Source organism: Balaenoptera ricei, chromosome 11 (genome assembly GCF_028023285.1).
Source record: "Balaenoptera ricei isolate mBalRic1 chromosome 11, mBalRic1.hap2, whole genome shotgun sequence".
In the NCBI taxonomy this organism is placed as follows: domain Eukaryota; kingdom Metazoa; phylum Chordata; class Mammalia; order Artiodactyla; family Balaenopteridae; genus Balaenoptera; species Balaenoptera ricei.
The window spans coordinates 99,483,620-99,504,632 of NC_082649.1; the positions used below are offsets into that span (position 1 = coordinate 99,483,620).

Consider the following 21,013-nt stretch of genomic DNA (forward strand, 5'->3'; position numbering starts at 1 on the left):
ACATCTGTCTTTACAGAGGAAGAGAGAGATCTCAAGTCAGGGATCAGTATTCCCAGGACGACAAAGAAGGAACTAGACAGTGTACAGATAACAGCAGAAATGGTTAAAAAAAAGGTTAGATACATTTAAAGTAGTAAGTTTAGGAAATCTATATCCATATTTATAAGAGGGGAAATAAGCAAGAAAGCTGTGGGGCACTATTCAGGAAAGAATCAAAATCGTAGGTGATTGAGTTGGGTGGGACTTGGTTGAAGGGGCAGGGGATGAGTGAAGTAAATGAGAAATTATTATGAATCGGTTGTTTTCAAACTGGAGGGTCATGTAAAATCATCTGGCCCACTGGTTTTCCAGTGACTCTTGCAGGGGTTTTAATTGAATTGCAGTTGAAAGCACTGGTGTGTGGACCTGATACCAACTTAACTTATTTTGGGATAGTCTTATTACCAAAGTTTCTCTTGGCCAGTATTACTTTAATTGAAAAGTTCTGTGTGATTCCTCTTAGTTTATTTATCTCTAAATCAATTTTGTGAATATTATGCAATCAAAACAAAATACCAAAATAAATAAGATGCTAAAAGTCACAGAGTAATATTTCAGATTTTCATAAAAACCACTTCTTTGTTTCTATTCATTGCCTGAGTAAATATGAACTTGAATTAAATAAAGATATTTGTACTAGTAATATCTGCTTTATATTAAAACTTTGTGTAATACTGTATTTGGGGAAAAATAGGCTACTAAAAATAGATTTTTTTTTTAATTATTGACTTTGTTTTTCTATCCCTAGATTGGATTATACCTTATAAGTTATCGCATGTGTAACCTCAGGATATTAAGATCCCAGTGTAGAACATCTGGAAGATAAATGATACCATGTATTTAAAATATCTTATTCTCTTCACCAAAGATTAGGGAGATTTACTCAAACCAGGTTAACATAAAGAAATGCTGGTAACAGATTTCCATCAATATTATCAATTTATTGGCAGCTTTTACAGTACGGTGAGAGTATACCTTAACTCTGAAATCTTCTATCTAGTATACACACATATGTATGTGTATGGTCTGTGTGTGTGTGTGTGTGTGTGTGTGTGTATGTATTTGAGGTTGGGAAAGGGAGGCTGTATTAGCAATTCATGTCCTGACTGGCAAAGACTCATAGGGAAAGTGCCTTTGTTATTATGTGCCCTGGTTGGAATGGAATTAGGACTGTTAGTCACCAACCTTTATTGAACTTCTCTCGTCTCTCGCAGTGAGAAACATTCAAAGGACACACCTTGCCCTTCAGGAACAACGTAAACAGGAAAATATTTAAAACCAAGCAATACTCAAATGAGTGACTTGGTATATTGCTACAAGTTAGTGTAAATCCTGAGGAATTATTTTTATTTGTTGCTTTGGTTTCTTTATTTTTGTTTTTTTCCTCTCAAAAAGATCAAGAAAATATTAATCAAAAAAGGTAGCAAGTTGATCCAACAGACCTGAATTTGAAGACCATCTCTACCCTTTACTAACTATATGATGTTGGGCAAGTTATAAAGTTATCTCTGAGCCTCATCTGTGAAATGGGTATAATAATATCTGCTTTGTAGAGCTAATATGAGATTAAATTAAGGTACATAAATTACCATATCAGACCCTTAATAGGAATTATTACTGTCATTATCTACAGATTTCTTGTCAAGCATTTATGGAACATTTACAGAAATTAGTCATATACTAGGATACATTAAAGATTCTAAGTTCCTAGAAGCTAAATTTGTATGGAAATAAATGGTTTTACTCTTCAGGCAGGGAAGGACATAATGTTCATTATTTGTAAATGATGTGGATATCTATCTAGGAGAGCCTAAACAATCATTTGAAAAAATTAACAGGAGTTCAATAAAACTGCTGGATATGCAAAAATTAATACCATTTATGTACCAAGAAAATGAAGAAAAAATTTTTCATTGCCAAACTTAACAAAACTGAGAAACTGCCTAGGAATAATGGTGGGGACATGTAATAACAAATCATTACCGAGAAATATTTTTTTAAGTCTTGAGAAAATGAAGGGAACTCCCGTACTGCTTAATGGAAAGAAGAAATATAATGAGTCAGTTTCTTTCCTGGCTTCAAATGGTTTCCATCAGACTAGTTTGTTTGGGGGTTTGATTAAATGATCTTGGAAGTTTATCATAAAAAATAAACATGAAAATAAGAAAAAATTGAAAAAGTAATGACAAAGAAGTACTTTACCTAGAAGTGTAAAACTAACTTCTAATATGAATCTGGAAGCTGGTAATTAAATTAGTACAGGTGCAATAATGGATGTATATATGGAACAGAATAGCCAGAAGCAGGCCTTATGTAAGTGAAAGATTTGGTAAATTATTCTGGAGTTTTTACTTGCATGGGGGATGGGAAAGACTTAGATCTTTGCCAAAGTAAATTCTATGTGCATTCAGTGTTTTGGGTTTTTTTTTGTTTTTTAATTAAAGTTAAGTAAACAATGTTTCTGTGTCCTTAGTTCTCTGAATTAATAGAGGACAAAAATATTGGGAGAAAGGATTTGCAATAAAAATGACAGGGAAGTAATATCCCTGCTAGCAATTTGGTAAGATTTATCATGCATTTAATTTAATTTATTTTTTTTTAGTTTATTTATTTATTTATTTATTTGGCTGTGTTGGGTCTTTGTTGCTGCACGCAGGCTTTTCTCTAGTTGCGGCAAGCGGGGGCTACTCTTCCTTGCAATGCGCGGTTTCTCATTGTGGTGGCTTCTCTTGTTGCAGAGCACAGGCTCTAGGCGTGCGGGCTCAGTAGTTGTGGCTCACGAGCTCTAGAGCGCAGGCTCAGTAGTTGTGGTGCACAGGTTTAGTTGCCCTGTGGCATGTGGGATCTTCCCAGACCAGGGCTCAAACCTGTGTCCCCTGCATTGGCAGGTGGATTCTTAACCACTGCGCCACCAGGGAGGTCCCTGTCATGCATTTTAAAAGTTCATTCCTTAACCTAGTAGTTGTTGTTCTAGGTACTTGTTCTGTAGAAACAGGTGTGGACCAAAATTTTTATACAAAGTGTTAGTCATGGAATTATTAATAATTGCAAACACATGCAGGATAAAAACAACCTGGGTTTCAACAAATAAATGTTAGAATTTGTGGTTTATCTTCTATTACACATACTTTTGATGGAATACTATTCAGTAGCATTAAAATTTTTACTCAATTTATTTTATCAAATTAACCTCCAAAAAATAGCACAGTACTACTTTTGAATTAGATTTCAGTGATCTGAATCTTGAATCTGTAAGAATATTAAAAGAATAGTATATTATGACGAAATAAAATTTTTCCGTGGCATGTAAAGGTGGTTTTCAGTATTTGAAATTTTATTCATATAATTTATTAGCCAGCCAAATGGAGAAGGGAGAGTAACAGCACAGTAAATGTGAATTTAATGATAAATCTAATAAAATAACATACTGAATGATTTTTTATTTTACATCTATCTGAAAACAATTGCCAGTTATGTTTCATGGTGAAAACTAGTTAGATTAAACTTTTAAATTGGTTATCAACTTATCCCAGTATTACCATTCTTATTTAACAACATCTAGAATTGTTATCCAAACTGATTACCAAAAAGAAAATCTATGAGATAAAAGTTTTGGTAAAGAGGATGTATTTGTTGCCATTGTATACAAATAATATGCTTATCTACCTGGAAAAGCCAAGAGAATTAACTGAAAAACTGGTAGAGATCAATAGGGTAGCTGGGCACAAAAATATGTAAACATTTTCTTACATGTTAGCAATAACATTTAGGTAATACACAGGAAGAAATACATCCAGTTCACAGTGGTAACAGAAAATAGAGAACACTGGAGAATAAACCTAATTAGAAATGTGGCAGATCTATAATGAAGAGGAATATAAGGAATTCCCTGGCGGTCCAGTGGTTAGAACTCCATGCTCTCACAGCTGAGGGCCTGGGTTCAATACCTACTCAGGGAACTAAGATCCCACAAGCTGTGCGGCACAGCCAAAATAATAATAATAATGAGGAGGAGGAATATAAATGAAGGCATGAGTAGCTAAAAGATTGTGCCACGGTGCTCAGTTAGAATTCTCTACAAATTACTCATGAATTTAATACAACCCCAATCAGCTTTGGGGAGGGGGTAGTATCAGCATAGTTTTTGTTTGTTTTGTTTTAAAGTTGTTTGTTTGTTTGTTTGTTTTTTGATGTGGACCATTTTTAAAGTCTTCATTGAATTTGTTACAATATTGTTTCTGCTCTATGTTTTGGTTTTTTGGCCGTGAGGCATGTGGGATCCCAGCTCCCTGACCAGGGATCGAACCTGCACCCTCTGCATTGGAAGGCGAAGTCCCAACCACTGGACTGCCAGGGAAGTCCCAGTATCAGCATAGTTGACAAATGATTTCTACAGTTCATTGACATGAACGAGTATGCTAGAATAGGCAAAGTATTTTGGAGAGCTAGAGTAGAATAACTGGAATTGCCCAAACAATTTTACTAAAAAGTGTACAGAATAACATTCAGAACTAAAACCCAGTATCTAGTCGGATAAATGTCATATTTCAAATCAATAGAGAAATGTGATTATTCTATAATTACAAAAGAATTTGGAAGAATATGCTAGCCATTTGGCATGTGAAAAGGATAGAACATACTAGTACCTAAACTCTACTATATGTTCTGAGTTGAATTCAAAAATTAAATATGGAGATAAAGGGAAAATAGGTCAGTATTTTTATAGTCTTGGGGTGGGGTGACAAAAACATGACATCAGAGGCAGAAAATAAAGGAAATGGTTGATACATTTGACTAAATAAAAATATAAAACATTGTATAGCCAAAGACTATTAATAAAATTAAAATATAATTGTAACATTTTTGTCATTGTAATGGAAGGATTTTTACTATGTTTTTCTGATTGAAAATAGTAGGTTATTGTCCAGTGTGATTTAGACAGGGTGAGTAAGGACATGTCAGGAAAGAGTTCTAGATGAAAATACACCAGCATATTAGCAATGAATTAATTTGTGGATATGATTTCAAGTTATGTATGTATGTGTTTCAATATGTGGGTGTTTGTTTATATAACCTTGGGAATTATTTGAGTAAAGGGAAAAAACCATAAAAGATAGGTTTAACCACATGAAATTTGATAGCTGTGTATGGCACAAAGAAGAAAAATGAAACTTGAAAAAAACAATTTTGTAAATATAGTGCTGTTCGTAGAAAAAAGTAGACAGATTACCACTGGCCCATAAACCTCCTAAGGGCAGGTGTCAGGTCTCTTGTTGAATATATCATAATAAGTACTCAGTAAATATATTTTAAATGAATGACCTTTAAGTTGATTTTGGGGGTGGGAGAGTTCATCTGAACTTTATAACTTTTCTACAATCAACTTTATCACTTACATAATTGCCTTTAGTAGTTACAGCGTTGGACCTAGCAGTATAGCAGTCTTTTGAAAGATTCACTGTTTAAGACTCTTGAAATATATAAACCTAACTATAAGTCATGAATCACATGTTTGTTTGTTTATACCTAGGCACTTTTCTAAAGGAGAAAAGAAAAATGAGTATCTGGAACAGAAGGAAAATACAAATATACTTCTAATCTAGGAAAATTTTTAAATTTTTATATATCTGAAAGGAAAAATATGTATCTCCAGTGTTTTTTGCTTTTATTTCTTGTCTCTGCTTCAACCCCTACTGCCCTAGTTCAAGCCTCGTAACTCTTTCTGTTTACTCCATTAACTCCAAATAGTTTCCCAGTGTCCATTCTCATCCTAACCATTGCTACCAGGAGAATCTTTCTCAAGCACAGCTCTGATACTGTCCGAAAACTTTTCCTCAAAGACTTGGGGTAAATGTCACTCCTTCCACCAAGCCTTGGGGGTATAATTTAACCTAATGATTAAGAATGTAGGTGGGAACCAGATGACCTAGTCTTTCTCTCTTTGTACGTCAAATTCCTTATCTGTAAAGTGGGGATAACAATAGTACTGGGTTTATAGAGTTACTCACATTACATCTGATAATTCACATAAAGCACGTGGTATAGTGCCTGGTGTGTAATAAGCACTTAAAAGCATAATTTTTTTTTACTAACACATAGCAGTATGATCACCTCTGTTGAGGTTCTTAAACTTATATTACACGTTTTATATATGTTTTCTTTTTCTTACACATTTGTAAACCCATTTAAAATAGAATACCTGATAACCATTTTCCCCCACTTACCTAGTTCAGTGGTTTCCATATTGTAGGTATTAAGTAAATGAATAGCTTTGAACTGTTAACGAATAAAAATAGATTTTTCCTTTGAGAAAGTGAGATAGGTGCATTGGCCTGAATGGTCAGTAAAATTTATAGCATATTAACTTCCTTTCTAAGCGGAACTAAGAAGTGTACAGTAGAAAGTAGGATATTCCAATCAGAAAAAGAGTACCACCCTAGTTTTTGAAAATGATTGGGAGAAGTTTCTGTAGAAATGATTTCACACTTTGAAGCACTGTAAAACTAAGGGCTCAACGAGGATCAAGTAATCATGTGTAACTCTTTCCTACTAAAGCAGAATATTACATAAAGAGCTGCTAAAGAATGGCAAAAATATATAAAAGCTTGAAACTGAGCTGGTGACGTGGCAATTCAGTAGAGGGTGATTTTAACAGAGAGACACAGATTTGAGATTTTCAGAAATTCAGTGTGAAAAAACTAAATTTATATTTTCCACTACAAGAGATTAAATTAGCTCCAGGGATTAGTTATCAAAAGGGTCAAATTCATTTGGTGATTTTCTGGGAGGTAGAGTTTTGAGAATTACTTTAAGTGTGACAATTAAAAAGTCTTTGGGCTTTTGGTTTGATTGCAGGAGATAACAATGGGATGAGGCAAAAGGGGAGTTACCAGCCATTGTGGGCTAGAGATTAATAATGGCTTCACTATGAAGCAGCCCTTTAGGATGTAATTTCAGACCTCTCATCCAAGCTTTGTATTTCACAGACTTGTTGAGCCCATTAAAGAAATGGAAGTCTCGCTATCTGATGGAGCAGAATGTTACCAAGTTACTGCGGCCTCTTTCTCCAGTCACACCACCCCCTCCCAATCCAGGCTCAAAGAGCCCCCAGCTGACCACACCTGGCCCATCTCACCCAGAAGAGGAGTGTCGAAATGGATACAGCCTCATGTTCTCACCAGTCACGTCTCTTACTACTGCTAGTCGCTGCAATACTCCTCTGCAATTTGAGGTGATTTGGGTTTGGTTGTTGGGAGTGCTGAATATGGAAATCATTATTTGCACCTCCTCATTTCAAATACATCACTCCAAATGTTTCTTTACCATGTTCTTCGCCCATCTTAGCAAGAGAATGGGAAACCTCAGGGTCATTGTGACCTATTACCTGGTAGCCTCTCATCTTGGCAGTCCCCATACTTCCCAAAATAGGAATAGTGCTCCCACAGGTGACACTCGTCTTATCTTTTGCATGCAATTCATCAACCTCCATTACTTTAGGTGGTAATCATGCTAGATCTTTATCTTTACTGTATACCTTGGGTAAAATAGGCCTCTAGCTGCTTAGTAACCATTAATGACACCTGCCTGAGAGCTCAGGTTATACTGATTGGTTGGGCCTCTATTTCTAGGCCTTTAAATAAGTGAAGTGTCTTTGTTATTTTGCATTCTCGTGTGCCTAAGTAAACAGAGATTTAGAAAGCACTGAGGTATGGTTTATGGCAATTTAGGGGTTTTTTTCATTCCCAGGTTACTTTCCCTTGTCATGTATTAGGAATGAGAAGTAGAAAGAGCCTAGCAACATGCATTTATAAGAACCAGATTTATTACACTCAATCTCTGGTCAGCTGTTTCAAAAAGTTACTTGTGAATTGCTTTAGTATTCAAGTTTGAGTGACGGCAGCTTTACTGAATAAAATCCGTGTGCGTGCGTTAAAAAAAAAAACTCATCTATCGCATGTTGCTTTGATTTATAATTAAGTTAAACAGACACTATCTATTCCTTCTCAGAAAAATTTGTTCTGATGACTAAACACTCAGCTCTGACCCTACCTTGCACTTCTCCAGATGTGTTCTTTGATAAAGGTGAATGTTCTAATCAGTGCCGTCCTACCTATTCAGTTTTTATGAGAGCATGGAGATTAAAAAGACCTGAACCTTTAAATGGCTAACTCAGAAAGAGGAAACTAGCAACCTTGAAAGTAAGAGGCAGCTGTATTCTGTACCTAAACTCGACCATGTTAACTTACTTTTGGAGCAAACCTTTTTGAGAAGGCGAAAAAAACCTTCTGGTTACGTTTGATTTCTAGGGAAGTTACCCTTTACCAAATTCCCTGTGGCGTTCTTTTTAGTCAGATAGCAAAACAGCTGATATGGGCCTTACTGACTTTACTTGGATCTAATTGCAGTTGATTTTTCATTTAGCAGCTGAAGTTTGATGGTAAAATTTCATTAGAGGACGTTCTCACTGGGAGGCAGTAGATTCTAGGAATAGAATTTCATACTTTATTATAATTAACGTTTTATTGTAATTAAAGGTGAAATTAGAAGGTGGGTTGCCATCTAGAACAGCCGGGTTTAGCACTCAGTGTATTTCCTATCCCTTGCAGCGTTTTGGATAACTGTGAAATTCTATGCAAATGTAAGGTGTTTTTATTTTCTATTTTTTAAAATCAAAGATCATTTTAGTGATGCATAGTCTAAGCATAATGTTAGAATACCAGGAGGGAAAGAAAATATTATAATACATTAAGTAGCCGATCCCGTCAAAAAGTTCAGTGCATGTTTTCACTGTTTTAGTCTCATGATTTAACTAAGAAAATTTGGCCTTTTTCATCAATTCAAAAAACAGATTTCATCATCTCGACCATCTTTATCACCATTCTAATTGCTGTACTCTCCTATATTCTAGTATGGGGAGGTGGGGAGCCTTATTTCCATCGCAGACTATGACACAGAGAAATAGCAGAAAGGTGTCACAAGTAAAGATCAGCTTGGTTGGGGGAAGAATATTTTTGAAAGGAGGAAAGTGAGAAATGCTAAGGGAAATAGTTGAAAAGATATGTAGTAGAAGAGAAGATCATGAGGAAAGGGAAGCATCAAAAAAAAAAAGAGTGAAAGCAACATTGGGAGGGCAAGTTTAATGAACCCCTCCTTTCCAGCAGAATAACCCTTCCCTTGTCTTCCTGCCTGGAGAGCCATACCCCACTATCCATCTCACACATACTACCACCCCACCAAATAAAGTGAACACCAGTACCCCTGCTCTGCTGAAGCAGCCTCATTTCCCGCCCCAGGATGGGCCAGCCACCCAGGCCACAGCTGTCCAGAGCCTGTGATATTAGAGGCCCTCCCCTACCTTGCCCCTGAATCCTTGTCACAGCTACCACCGTCATTCTCTGCTTTTTACCCCTCATACCTTCCCATCTGAACTTACTACCCAGTTCCTGTTTCATACGGGAGTGCTGCCTCACACAAAAGCCGCCCGAACGGTAGCCCTGTTTAGGACCAGAGACTGGAAGTGTACACATCTGCCGGGTTTTTTTTTTCTTTTTTCCCTCTATTCCTCAAAGTACAGTGGATTTTAATATCAGAGAAGAACCTTAGTGGGGGTGGTCAGATCCAGTTGGATTATGTTAAGAACCATCTAGCCTATGAGTTAGAGAATCCATCAATCATAACTTCTGCAACTGTCATTCAAGAAGAACTGGCCGTCTCCCTAGCCCTGTCAGCCCCCAACACGCTAAGCAGTTTCCCTGGGTAATGGTGGCAGGCCTGAGTCACACAGGAGAATTGAGGAAATGTGACATTCAGAAGAGGGTGTGGGGTGAAGAGAAAAGCTGCCCCTAAGCAGGAGGAATGAGTGGTAGGGTGCCCCTCAATAACAAGTACTGTAGGAAATCTCATCTAACAGAGAAAGACATATACTGTAATAGTGTAAATTCTTACCAATTTAACTCTTGGTATCTGCTTGAGATGTTTACTTACAGCATGATACATAACCAGTTTATCCTTAAATGCTTTCAAAGATGCCAGGAAGCATTTTAACAAGTCATTCTGTCCATTGAGATGAATTCTGCATTTGAACATTTCCCTTGTGCCTTCTTACCCTTCTCCCTGCCCCACCCCCCAAAATTTGTGGCTAACCATCTATGCTTGCTTTTTTTTGCTTTATTTTTTGTTTGTTTTGTTTTGCTTCTTTGAGTAGATGAATAACAAGATGCTTTTCCCTCCTCTAGAACATATCCTCCCCTGAGAGTTCCCCTGCGAATAGGCCCGAGTCCCTGTCACCCGAGGTAGTTATCACACCATCTCAATCACACTTGGAGGCTGAGAGTGAGTGTGCATGAGTGTGCTCCTGCGTGTGTGGGGAGGGCTGGGGGATCTGAGTGAATGGGGTGATGGGCTGGAGGGTGGCCGATTGGTCACTGTAAGTTGAATGAATCTTCCCATGTGTGCCTGTGGTTACTCAGAACTCTCAATGTAGATGGAGGAAAATGAAGTAGTTTGTGTGTGTGTGTGTGTGTGTGGTGGGTTTGTTTTTGTTGTTTTTGGGGAGGTGGGGGGAAGGGTATGGCTGAAGAGTTTTCTTAAAGAATAGAATCTAGAAGTCAAGTTTAAAGGAGCTGAAGATGTGGTGGGAACCTTGTTAAAGAAAGTCTAACAGTGTGTTTGTTAAATAAGGAAGGTTATATCAACAGTTGGTAGGAGCTGTTTTTTGATCTTTATTATCTTGGGCTGATAAAGGAGCAGCTTATATTGGAAAAGTTAGGCAGTGATTTATGCCTTATTCCCGGGTTAATCTGACAGCTGTTTAACTGGATGTTTTGAGCTTTGGTTGATAGATTAAGCAGATTCTTTAGAAAGGGAGAGTCATGCCTCTCAGCTTAAGTCGGCCCATGGCTTCTGTGACTCAGGGCTCCATTCTGCAGTGGTTGGGAAATGGTTGCTATACAAATGGTATCTCTTAGAATATCAAATCCTACTGCTATGGAGATGTTAAATTCATATTTTAGTGCTAGAGTTTCTTAACTGTTAAAAGATTTGGACAAACGTAGTAATGATTAACTCCATGAATCCACATGGAGCCTTTTTCCTCTTAAAGAGAAAGTTATAGTCTCTCATAACCTTTCAGAAATTAACTAAACTGTTAACCCCACACCCTTCCAGTAAAAAGTTAGTGCTAAACTCAGTGACAGGTGACCAAATTCTCAATCAGTAGGATTTTATAGATCAATGTGAAACTGAAGAAGATTGTATTCTAGTGTACTAGAGGTCTTCTGGGTGTTTTTTACTCTATTTTGTAAGGAATGTAAAGCTCTCCCTCAGTTGCTAAAGATTCTAAGATAGCATAATTGGGAGGCTGACATGGTGTGTCATCTGGGTTTCTGGTACTGTTCTTTCTAGAGATTTAGCTATAGCTGACATAGTGGCAGAAAATCTTGATGTTAGGAGGTAATGATGACCAAGTAGATGGGTTTATTTTTGGTACATTTCAGCATTTCAGATGCTCTACAGTGATGAGCATTAGTGGTCTTGTGATATGTTAACATACATTAGAGGATGCAAAAAGAAGAATTGAGTGGCCAGAAAGCTTTATGAGAAATACATACTTAATAGTGAAAGCGAGTGAAGAACTGGTTGGTTGATGTCGTTAACTAATACCATTCTTCTTCCCTGAACCAGTAACTTAAATACTTGACTTTTCGTCTACTTTCTACTTTCTTTCGCCTTTTTCCCTCCTCCCACCTTCCATCAATATTAGTTTAGAAATGAATAACACCAGAAGCCAGTTATCTTAAGACACTGTTCTCACCACTTTGGCTCCGTGGGGCTCAGGTACATCCCTCATTGTACTGCCAGTCCCTGAGTGTAGTGCACGGTGACTCGGCAAACCTGATGAAAGGCTAAGCAGGCAAAATAGTCACATTTGGCCAGTTATCTAATTCTGACTTTCCCAGTATTCTCCTCCAGAAAGACTTTAAAACAATTTGGGGAAGGCCAGGATTCTTTGGTAATCTGGCGTGTATACACTGGTATTACGTGGGACCTTTACAGATGTTAATGGCTTTCTCTCTTCTACTTTCATCCCTCTTACCTATTCTTATTCACCTGTGCCCCCTCACTTCCCTTCTTTTCTGCCCTTTGACTTTTTCCTTTCTCCCCTACCCCATGTCTCCGTTGATTTTTATTCTTTCAGCTTTGTCACCGAAAAGACCTGGACTTGACAAAAGTAGGCTACCTTGACTCCAACACTAACAGCTGTGCTGACAGACCTTCCCTGATCAGCTCGAGTCATTCTGAGCTGACTCCTCATCCCTCTGTCGGACCCACCTCTGAGACTGGCTTTACAAGCAGGAGTGGAGATGGACCTCAGACCCTTGTGAGAAACTCGGACCAGGCATTTCGGACAGAGTTTAACTTGATGTATGCCTACTCCCCATTGAACGCTATGCCTCGAGCAGATGGATTGTATCGAGGGTCTCCCTTAGTAGGGGATAGGAAGCCTTTACATTTGGATGGGGGCTATTCCCCTGCAGAAGGGTTTCCCAGCAGATATGAGCATGGTTTTATGAAAGACCTCTCTCGTGGATCCATGTCACCTGGTGGCGAAAGGGCTTGTGAAGGAGTCCCATCTGCCCCCCAGAACCCACCACAGAGGAAAAAGGTAAGTGTTTCACATTTTATAGGCCCTTTTGAAGAACTTTAACTGAATAATTCAGCACATATTTACTTGAGTTACCACTGTGTTTTCAGCACTGTTCTCAATGTGAGGAAAATGAAGATAAGTAAGACGGTCTCTTGGGATGTCTAGTGAAAGACTGTTTTAATATAATTTGATGAGTGCTGTAAATGTTAAGCAAATTCAAATGCCTACCATGTATGTGCCATACACATGGCTAGGCAATTCAAAGGATATAGCAGTGAAAAAGAATAATGCTACTTACATGTTTTATATAGTACTTTTCATGTTCTAGGCACTGTTAAGCTCTTCTTATGCATTTAACCTCACAATAATCCTGTAAGATGGGTAATTTCCCATTTTGTAGATGATGAAACTAAGGCAAGTTGAGTAACTTGCCCATGGTCACACAGCTAGTATATGGAAGAGCCAGGACACTACCCAGGTCTGTCTGATTCCAGACTGCACGCTCTTATTGCCACCATGCTATATTGCCTCCTAGGTTCCGCCCTAATGGAGCTTATAGCAAGTGAGACTGAGCTTAGCAGATAATTATATTAATGATGAGAAAGGAGTTGTTCAGATGTGATGAGAACAACTTAACAGGAAACCTGACCAAGTCGGATATGTGTAGGGTACTTGAGAACAAACAAGAGGTTCGTAGCCAAGTTTGAGGGGTGGTAGAGTGCAAGGTGACAGGTCACTGATTTGGCTGATCTCAAAACAGGAAGTAGGAATCAATCAGCCAGCAAATTGAGGGGGTGAAGATCTTACAGAAGAGAGAGCAGAACAAGTAACTGTGACACTCCATTGAGTGGGCAGCAGGGATGTGATGTGGTTGCAGTTGAATGTTGCTCTGGTGGCAGGTGAATAGTGGGGATAGTCAGGAGGAGAATACAGAGGTGGGCAGGGCCAGGTCTCAGAGATCTGGTTTGGGGCTTGACTTGTAGGTGATGCCTGATCTATAAATTACAAAGCCAAAACTGTGCTTTTTTTATGTCTGTGGTTTTCAACTAGGGGCATTTGGAAATGCATAGGAGTATTTTGAGTTGTCACAGCAACTTCCATTTACTGGTCAGAGCTAGAGGTGTTTAATGTTGTGTGTGTGTGACAGTCTCACATAATTGCAAAATGTCTGTGATACTCTTGTTCAAATGTAGCCTAGTGGCTTTTTGTCTTTGCATTACAGTGAAATACGTTACCAGAATTTATTAACCCCTTTCCATGATTGTGTATAGAAAATGCATACACAAAATTGTCTTACTTTGTGTTTTTGTTATATTTTACATTTGAACAGAAAAATGAGAGCCCTAAGTGGATAAAAGAAGGAGGAAACACTGGCAGATAAATTGTAATAAAATAGCATTGCGGGGGAAATTCCCTGGCGGTCCGGTGGTTAGGACACCGTGCTTTCACTACGGATCGAACCCTGGTCGGGGAACTAAGATCCCACATGCTGCGAGGCGCAGCCAAAAAAAAAAAAAAAATAGCACTGGGTTTAGAATACTGTTGCATGAACAGCACTGACTAGCAGGAACAGAAGTGGAAACAGTCTTTGGATTTCTGGTTTCATTTATTATGTGCAAAAGTGATTGAAATCATGATCTGTTATTTCAGAAATATTGTTGAGCACCTGCTGTCAACCAAGTTCTGCACTGTATGTTAAAGATAAAAAGCCAAATAAACTTGGTCTTTGCCCTTGTAGAACATGACAGTTTACAGGCATACAAGACATTGTAATAGGTCGAGAGGCAGTGTAAGCACGGTGTGCTGCAACAGCAGAGAGGAGGTGTACTAGGCAGGGCAGGGAGGAGGGGTTTGTTGTGGCAGTCAGGAAAGAATAAGGCAGAGGAATGGCAGATCGAGGAGAAGTTTCCAAGTACAGGCTTTCTAGAGCCGGCTTGCTAAAGTATAAACAGGAAATCATTTCCTTTCTCCTTTTACACTAGTTTCTCTATGTGTAAAACAGTAACAGTAATAAATCCCTGGGTATGTCTTGAAAAATTGAGCACATTTAAAAACACTGAAGCATTGGCTTTTTCTTTTTGGTTTTGTGTGTGTGTGTGTGTTTTGTTTTGTTTTGTTTTCAAACAACTAACTCTAGGGATTTCTGGGGAGTGAGGAAGATCTATCAGAATCACCTAGGAGACATTTTCAAACTACACAAACTCCCAGCTCTTCACCTTCCCTTTTCTAGGTGCTACCGTTGTTACAAATAGCTATGATAGCACACTTTTGTTGAAGGGAACTGTAATCTCACAGGTTTTTCTGAAGGCAGAATAAAGGTTGAGGTCTACTGGTGAATACCATTTTTCAAAAATGCCATCTCCTAGTGTATTCTCTTTTCCTTACCAGTTTCTGACTGATTTAAATAAGTAGCTGTGCTCAGGTCTCTCTCACACTTGGAAAAGTCACCTGTTGGTGCCTGCTTTGTTTGCATGGCTTGCTAGCAGTTTACTAGGGTTCCATCTTCTTTCCCCATTGCTAGTGATCCACTAATGATGTCTAGCTAGGGTCCTATTTCTTCTTTCCTTCCTAGGTATCCCTGCTGGAGTACCGCAAACGGAAACAAGAAGCCAAGGAAAATTCTGCTGGTGGGGGAGGTGACTCTACACAGAGCAAAAGCAAGTCTGCAGCAGCTGGGCAAGGCAGCAGTAACTCACTTTCTGACACTGGTGCCCACGGTGTGCAGGGATCCTCAGCCCGAACCCCATCTTCCCCTCACAAAAAGTTCTCCCCGTCTCATTCCTCTATGTCTCATTTGGAGGCAGTAAGCCCATCGGATTCCAGAGGCACTTCATCTCACTGCAGACCTCAAGAGAGTATCAGCAGTAGGTGGTAAGTTTATGTTTGATGCTTTAATGATTAAATTCAGGAGGGAAGTAAACATCTAGGCTCTTTACCTAAGATGCATGGAAACACTTATCTGAGAAAGCCAGCCAACAGTGCTATCTACCCTATTCAGCTGATTTAATAGTATCAGCCACAATCCACCAGCCCTACAGAAGCAAAGAATTGCCACCAAGCCTGCAAAACAACATGTTGGATGGCATATAGCTGTGGACACAGTGGAGTTATTTTTTTCGCTGGGCACTAACACTGCCTCTTCTGTTTTCTCATTTCGTGTGAAAGGTAAGTCAGGATTTGAGCTCAGTTCCCCTTAAATTAACAACAGATATCTCAGTTCCACACGGCTAGCATATACAGAGAGATATGACACGTTCTGAAAGGATTTGTCTGGTTTAGGGGACACCGCAAATAAATAATACTAATGTCAGGTACTGAGTATCAAATGAGTGAAATAAAGAATGAGGCATTTTAGGGATCTTGAACTGAAGAAATGAGGTCTGAGAAAGGAGAGACATGGCTCAAGGGAGTAATGTTCATTAATCTGTGAAACATTAAACTACTACCACGTGCCAGTCACATGAGTTCACAGAAGAGAAAATTAGCATTTCAAGATGGCGGTTAAAAGAAGTAGACAGCTTCAAATCCCCCTTTTCCTCAATTGCTTTTTTTCTTTAAAAGTGTTTATTCTTAGGTGCCTGACATAGTTTGAGGCAGAGAAAATACCTTGTTTTAAATTGGTCCTGAAGAAAATAATGTTTAAAAAGAGGGTGTTCTAAGAGAATACGTTGTACAGTTTTTTGTCAGAGCTTTGTTTGTTCCAGACTCTTATTTCTAAAGTCCTGTGGCATAAACCTACACACCCTTTTGCCTTCACAGGATGGTTCCCACATCAGTAGAACGACTCCGAGAAGGAGGGAGCATCCCCAAGGTCCTCCGAAGCAGTGTGAGGGTGGCCCAGAAAGGAGAGCCTTCTCCCACGTGGGAGAGTAACATCACAGAAAAAGACTCAGGTGAGCCTGTGGCCTTCTGCCAACCAGGTACAGGGACACGAGCCCGGCTCTACACAATGCCCACCAAATGCTGGGCTGAGGTGCGTCCATTTCTTAGGCAGTTGGGCTCCGGTTTATGCAGAGTTCCAGCTCAGTCTTGCTTTCACTCTTTTGGGCTACAGCATTCTTAAGATCTAGCATTGCTTGCTCTTTGTCTGCTCTTTTTTCCCAAAGGATACCTTTATGTAACTCATCTCTCCAAAGCCCTGGGAATCACCTTGATGAAGGATGAAGAGAAAAAAGGAGACAGAAATCAGATCAGCCATTTAAACCACCCCATAATTAACCACTCCTTTTGCCCTTCTGGCATGCTGCACTCACCTGATTTGTCAGAAAGAGAGCGGCATGGGTTGGTGCTGGCATTGGTGACTTGAAAGAACAATGGATCTCTCACACTTATTCTAAGAAAATAAGTTGATTTTGTATTACCTTCCAGACCCTGCAGATGGTGAAGGCCCAGAGACACTGAGCTCAGCACTCTCTAAAGGAGCAGCCGTTTACAGCCCTTCCAGATACAGCTACCAGGTGAGACAAGAAAGTGCTCATCTCTGGGCATAAGAATGTGTTCTGGGTTCCAAATGTTTTGTGATCCTGGCCATCCTTTGCAGTTGAGATGCCGTCTTTGCATATAGTTTCAGCAGCTTTGGAGATAAGTCATCATCTGCTCACCTTCAGGTAATAAATCATGCCAGAAAAATTAAGTGACCAAAGACAGCCATTTTACTGTCCTTGGTATCCTAAAAAGAACAAATGTTTTAAGAAGATGAAGAAAAAGAAAAAGTAGGATATTTTAAATATTCACAAGCCTAAATGGCTTAAATAGGGACTTTTTCACCTCCTTATGCTTTTCCTCCCAACTCTTTCTAGCTCCTGCAGTGTGATAGTCCACGGACAGAATCACAAAGCCTCCTTCAACAGAGTTCCTCCCCCTTTAGAGGACATCCCACCCAGTCTCCGGGATACAGTTATCGAACTACTGCACTGAGACCTGGGAACCCCCCTTCTCATGGTTCTTCAGAATCCTCCCTCTCTTCCACGTCCTATTCCAGCCCTGCCCACCCTGTGTCCACAGACTCGTTGGCCCCATTTACGGGGACACCAGGGTATTATAGCAGCCAGCCACATTCTGGAAACAGCACCGGCAGCAGTCTTCCAAGGAGGAGCTGCCCTTCTAGTGCTGCTAGCCCTACCCCGCAGGGCCCCTCAGACTCGCCGACCTCAGACTCGGTTTCCCAGTCCAGCACAGGAACTCTGAGTTCCACCTCCTTTCCTCAGAACTCTAGGTCGTCATTGCCATCAGACTTCCGGACTATCAGTCTGCCCAGTGCTGGGCAGTCAGCTGCCTACCAGGCCTCCAGGGTATCTGCGGTTTCCAATTCACAGCACTACCCACATCGAGGGAGTGGGGGTGTGCACCAGTACCGGCTCCAGCCACTGCAGGGGTCGGGGGTCAAGACTCAGACAGGACTTTCCTAGGGCTTCTGGATTTGGGCAAACAGAACTTGAATGAGCCCATAGCTGCTTCCTTCCAGCTGCCTCTGGAACCTAGGCCGAGCATATTGCTGGGGGAGGGGGTACAAGGTGCCAGAGGATTGGGTCTGGTCAACAAGAAACAAGACTTGTGGTCGTGACTGGCTCTGGCCTTGGAGAAAGATGTAAATCTTGTCTGAAGCAGAGACTATAAAGAAGTTTCTCCCTGCTGTTAAGGGTACATTGTTGACAAGCAAATGGTGTTTCGGTTAGTAATGGTTCTAAGTGCAATGAGTTGTGTTGAAGCCTCCGTCTCCCATCCTTGCCTGTATCCTGTAGTCACTTGTGCAGTGAGGACATCTTTTTAAATCAAAAAAAAAAAAAGTTTTCAAAGGAAAAAACGGTGAAAAGAGCCAATCTCAAAGCCCCAAGCCATCTGAGTAGTGTTAGGGTTTTATGCACTTAAGAAAAAAGGTAGGTATATAAGACAACCATTCCAAAAGCAGTTATCTGGCCAAGATGTGTCCACCCAAGAATATTCCTTACCTTTGTCTTAGAAACACCAAGAAAGAGGCAGGGATAGTGAAGCTTGGAGTGTGCTCTGACTGAGGGGTGCCTGGATCTCTGAGGAAGAGCTCATGGTCAACTCTTGATTATTCAGGAGCAGATTGTCCTAGTAGATAGTCTGAGCCCCCAGCTCGTACCATCCCACTCCCCTTCCGCAAGCTATTTCACAGCTCAGTAATCTATGAAGTAAGTAGGCAAAGAAAAGAGATATAACTGAGATGGGCCAATTGCATTGCTACTTATCAGCTTTTGGCAATAAATTTGATTAGGAAGGGTCCCAGGTGGTTTGGGAATTCTTTGAATTTTATTTTTTCTACTCCCAATTAATCAGGAGTTGACGATCCCCTGAGTAGGACTGCCTCCGTGATTGGGGAGCATGCACTTGTGACTGCAGGGTAAGAGTGGAAAGATACGTTTGTGGAATGGCACCGACAGGACTGCGATTGTGTGTGGCATGTCCCACGTTTCTTTGGGAGATGCTTATTTGAGAGTGGCCCAGGTGAGAGTGTTATAAAGCCACCCACACACCTAATAACACTGTTCTGGATGAGAGATGAGAGCAGACTGGCTTCTCCCCATCAGTGCATTGTGCCTGTTGTACACCCCTGCAGGAGCCCTGGAGCCAGCCAGGTGGGGTACACAATCTTTTTAAATTCCATACGGTTGCCAGCTTATTTCTTTCACTTGTTTACTGTAATATCCGGCGTGTTTTTATTTATCTAATTTTGTATTCAGTTATAACCATGGTAGGGGTAGCAGATATCTGACAGGTGTAATCCCTGGTGCTGCAGTGGACCTTACTTCTTTCTTTTGGACAAGATAATACTGTGAGTCTCCCTCCTTCCTTCCCTCCAGTTTGTTTTCTCCTTTTTTCCCTCAGCCTCTTACATCCCCTTTCTTTCTACCCTCTCCTACAACTATCATATGCACAGTCTTCTCTCTTTGTGTGTGACTGTTACAAAATTTCACTTTTTCAAAATTGAAATCAGGTGTTTGCTCAAATGAGGGGAGATTTTTTTTTAATGCTGAGACTTCAGCAGAATACTTTTTTGTTTCCCCCACAAACCCATCAGTCTGGGAGAGCGTTGGGAGTGGAAATCATGTTGCCTGGGATGCTGGTTTCTTTGTATATTATATAAAACGTATGTAAATGTCTCTCCATTTGGGCTGGGGTTTGCATTCTCCCCTTGGCTGTTAACCGAGGGGAGAGGCCAGCGGGCAGGCGGCCCTCACCCTGCCTGGCACGTGCAGAGACCCCAGCCACTCTGTGTGGGCAGGGTGCTGTCAAGACCAGACCTCTGGGGGGGGGTGGGGGCGGGGGGGTGGGGGGGACTCTTGGAAGGGAAGAAGTATCACTTCTTTCTCAAGTGGAGTGTTTACACCTTGCTGTAACATTTGAACTTTCACAAGAGATGTAATAATTTTGATAATAAAATTCTTAACCATAATAATCATAAGTTGAGAACTTCTTTGTCCAGTTCTGTGACCTTGCCTTGCCTGGTTTTCCTAACGCTGTCCTTACTTGAAGAGAGCAAAGATGGACCCACATTCAGGAAACTGTGCTCTTGGTGTTGTTTTGTCCATAATGGGGTGAGGAATACAGACTGATCTTCCTTCACCATTTTATGATTAAGATCAGGCTATAATCCTTTACTAAACAGCTACTGAGTGCTAGGCTATATGTAAGGTGCTGGGAATATGAAGATAAGACAGCCTCCTCCTCTATTACTAGGTACGTTGCTTTCGATGTGATATAAATATTAGAAGCTGAACTGTATTAAAGAAATAAGCAAGTGCACCTTGTATACAACTTCACAGTTAACCAGGCTCTTCCATTTATGTCATTGGTTGTCTCATTCGTCCTTAGAATATGTTAAGGTAGGTATATTATTCCCATTCTATAATTTTTTACTAGTTTCAGAGGATATAATGTGTCCAAGATTTCTCTCTTCTAAATGGCAGGCTCCAACTGACAGTCTTGGAAATTTTGCAGTTTACCCAGGAAACAAAAAGAGATAGCTAGAGATGCTTTGAAACTGACTAGAAATCACTTAACTAGCTGGAAAAGTATATCATACCAGTTCTTGCCTTAAAAAGCAGTCTGGGCTTTTTAGCCTTCAGGCATCAGTTTGATGGTGCATGGTTCTCTGTTTACTAAAGGTCACCCTGAAGAAAAAAATGCACTATTGTCCAAATGGAGTAGGCCGTTTACTTTGAAACTACACTGATAATCAGTTCATCAGCACAGCCTTCATAACCTGCTATGAGGCTCAGAGACAGAAAGGTTCCTGTGCTGAAGATGAATAAAGGAAACAGCTTGGAGAAAAAGCATAGTTATTGAAGGAGATGGTGTTCCCCT

The 21,013-nt window shown here is 40.1% G+C and overlaps 1 protein-coding gene across 15 annotated transcripts in view; it reads left to right on the forward strand.

The window, feature by feature from the left end:
• Positions 1-19,954, forward strand: part of SETD5 (SET domain containing 5) — a 79,841-nt gene extending 59,887 nt beyond the window's left edge. For 10 of the 15 annotated variants that reach the window (XM_059940267.1, XM_059940266.1, XM_059940270.1 and 7 more), the window contains 7 exons: positions 7,026-7,270; positions 10,275-10,331; positions 12,236-12,703; positions 15,258-15,556; positions 16,445-16,578; positions 17,054-17,142; positions 17,485-19,954. In XM_059940267.1, the coding sequence (XP_059796250.1) occupies positions 7,026-7,270; positions 10,275-10,331; positions 12,236-12,703; positions 15,258-15,556; positions 16,445-16,578; positions 17,054-17,142; positions 17,485-18,093 (1,901 nt within the window). In that variant the 3' untranslated portion in view covers positions 18,094-19,954. The remainder of the gene's footprint in view (positions 1-7,025; positions 7,271-10,274; positions 10,332-12,235; positions 12,704-15,257; positions 15,557-16,444; positions 16,579-17,053; positions 17,143-17,484) is intronic. The other 5 variants (XM_059940275.1, XM_059940277.1, XM_059940272.1 and 2 more) reach the window with 1 other exon arrangement.
• The last annotated feature ends 1,059 nt before the right edge of the window (positions 19,955-21,013 follow it).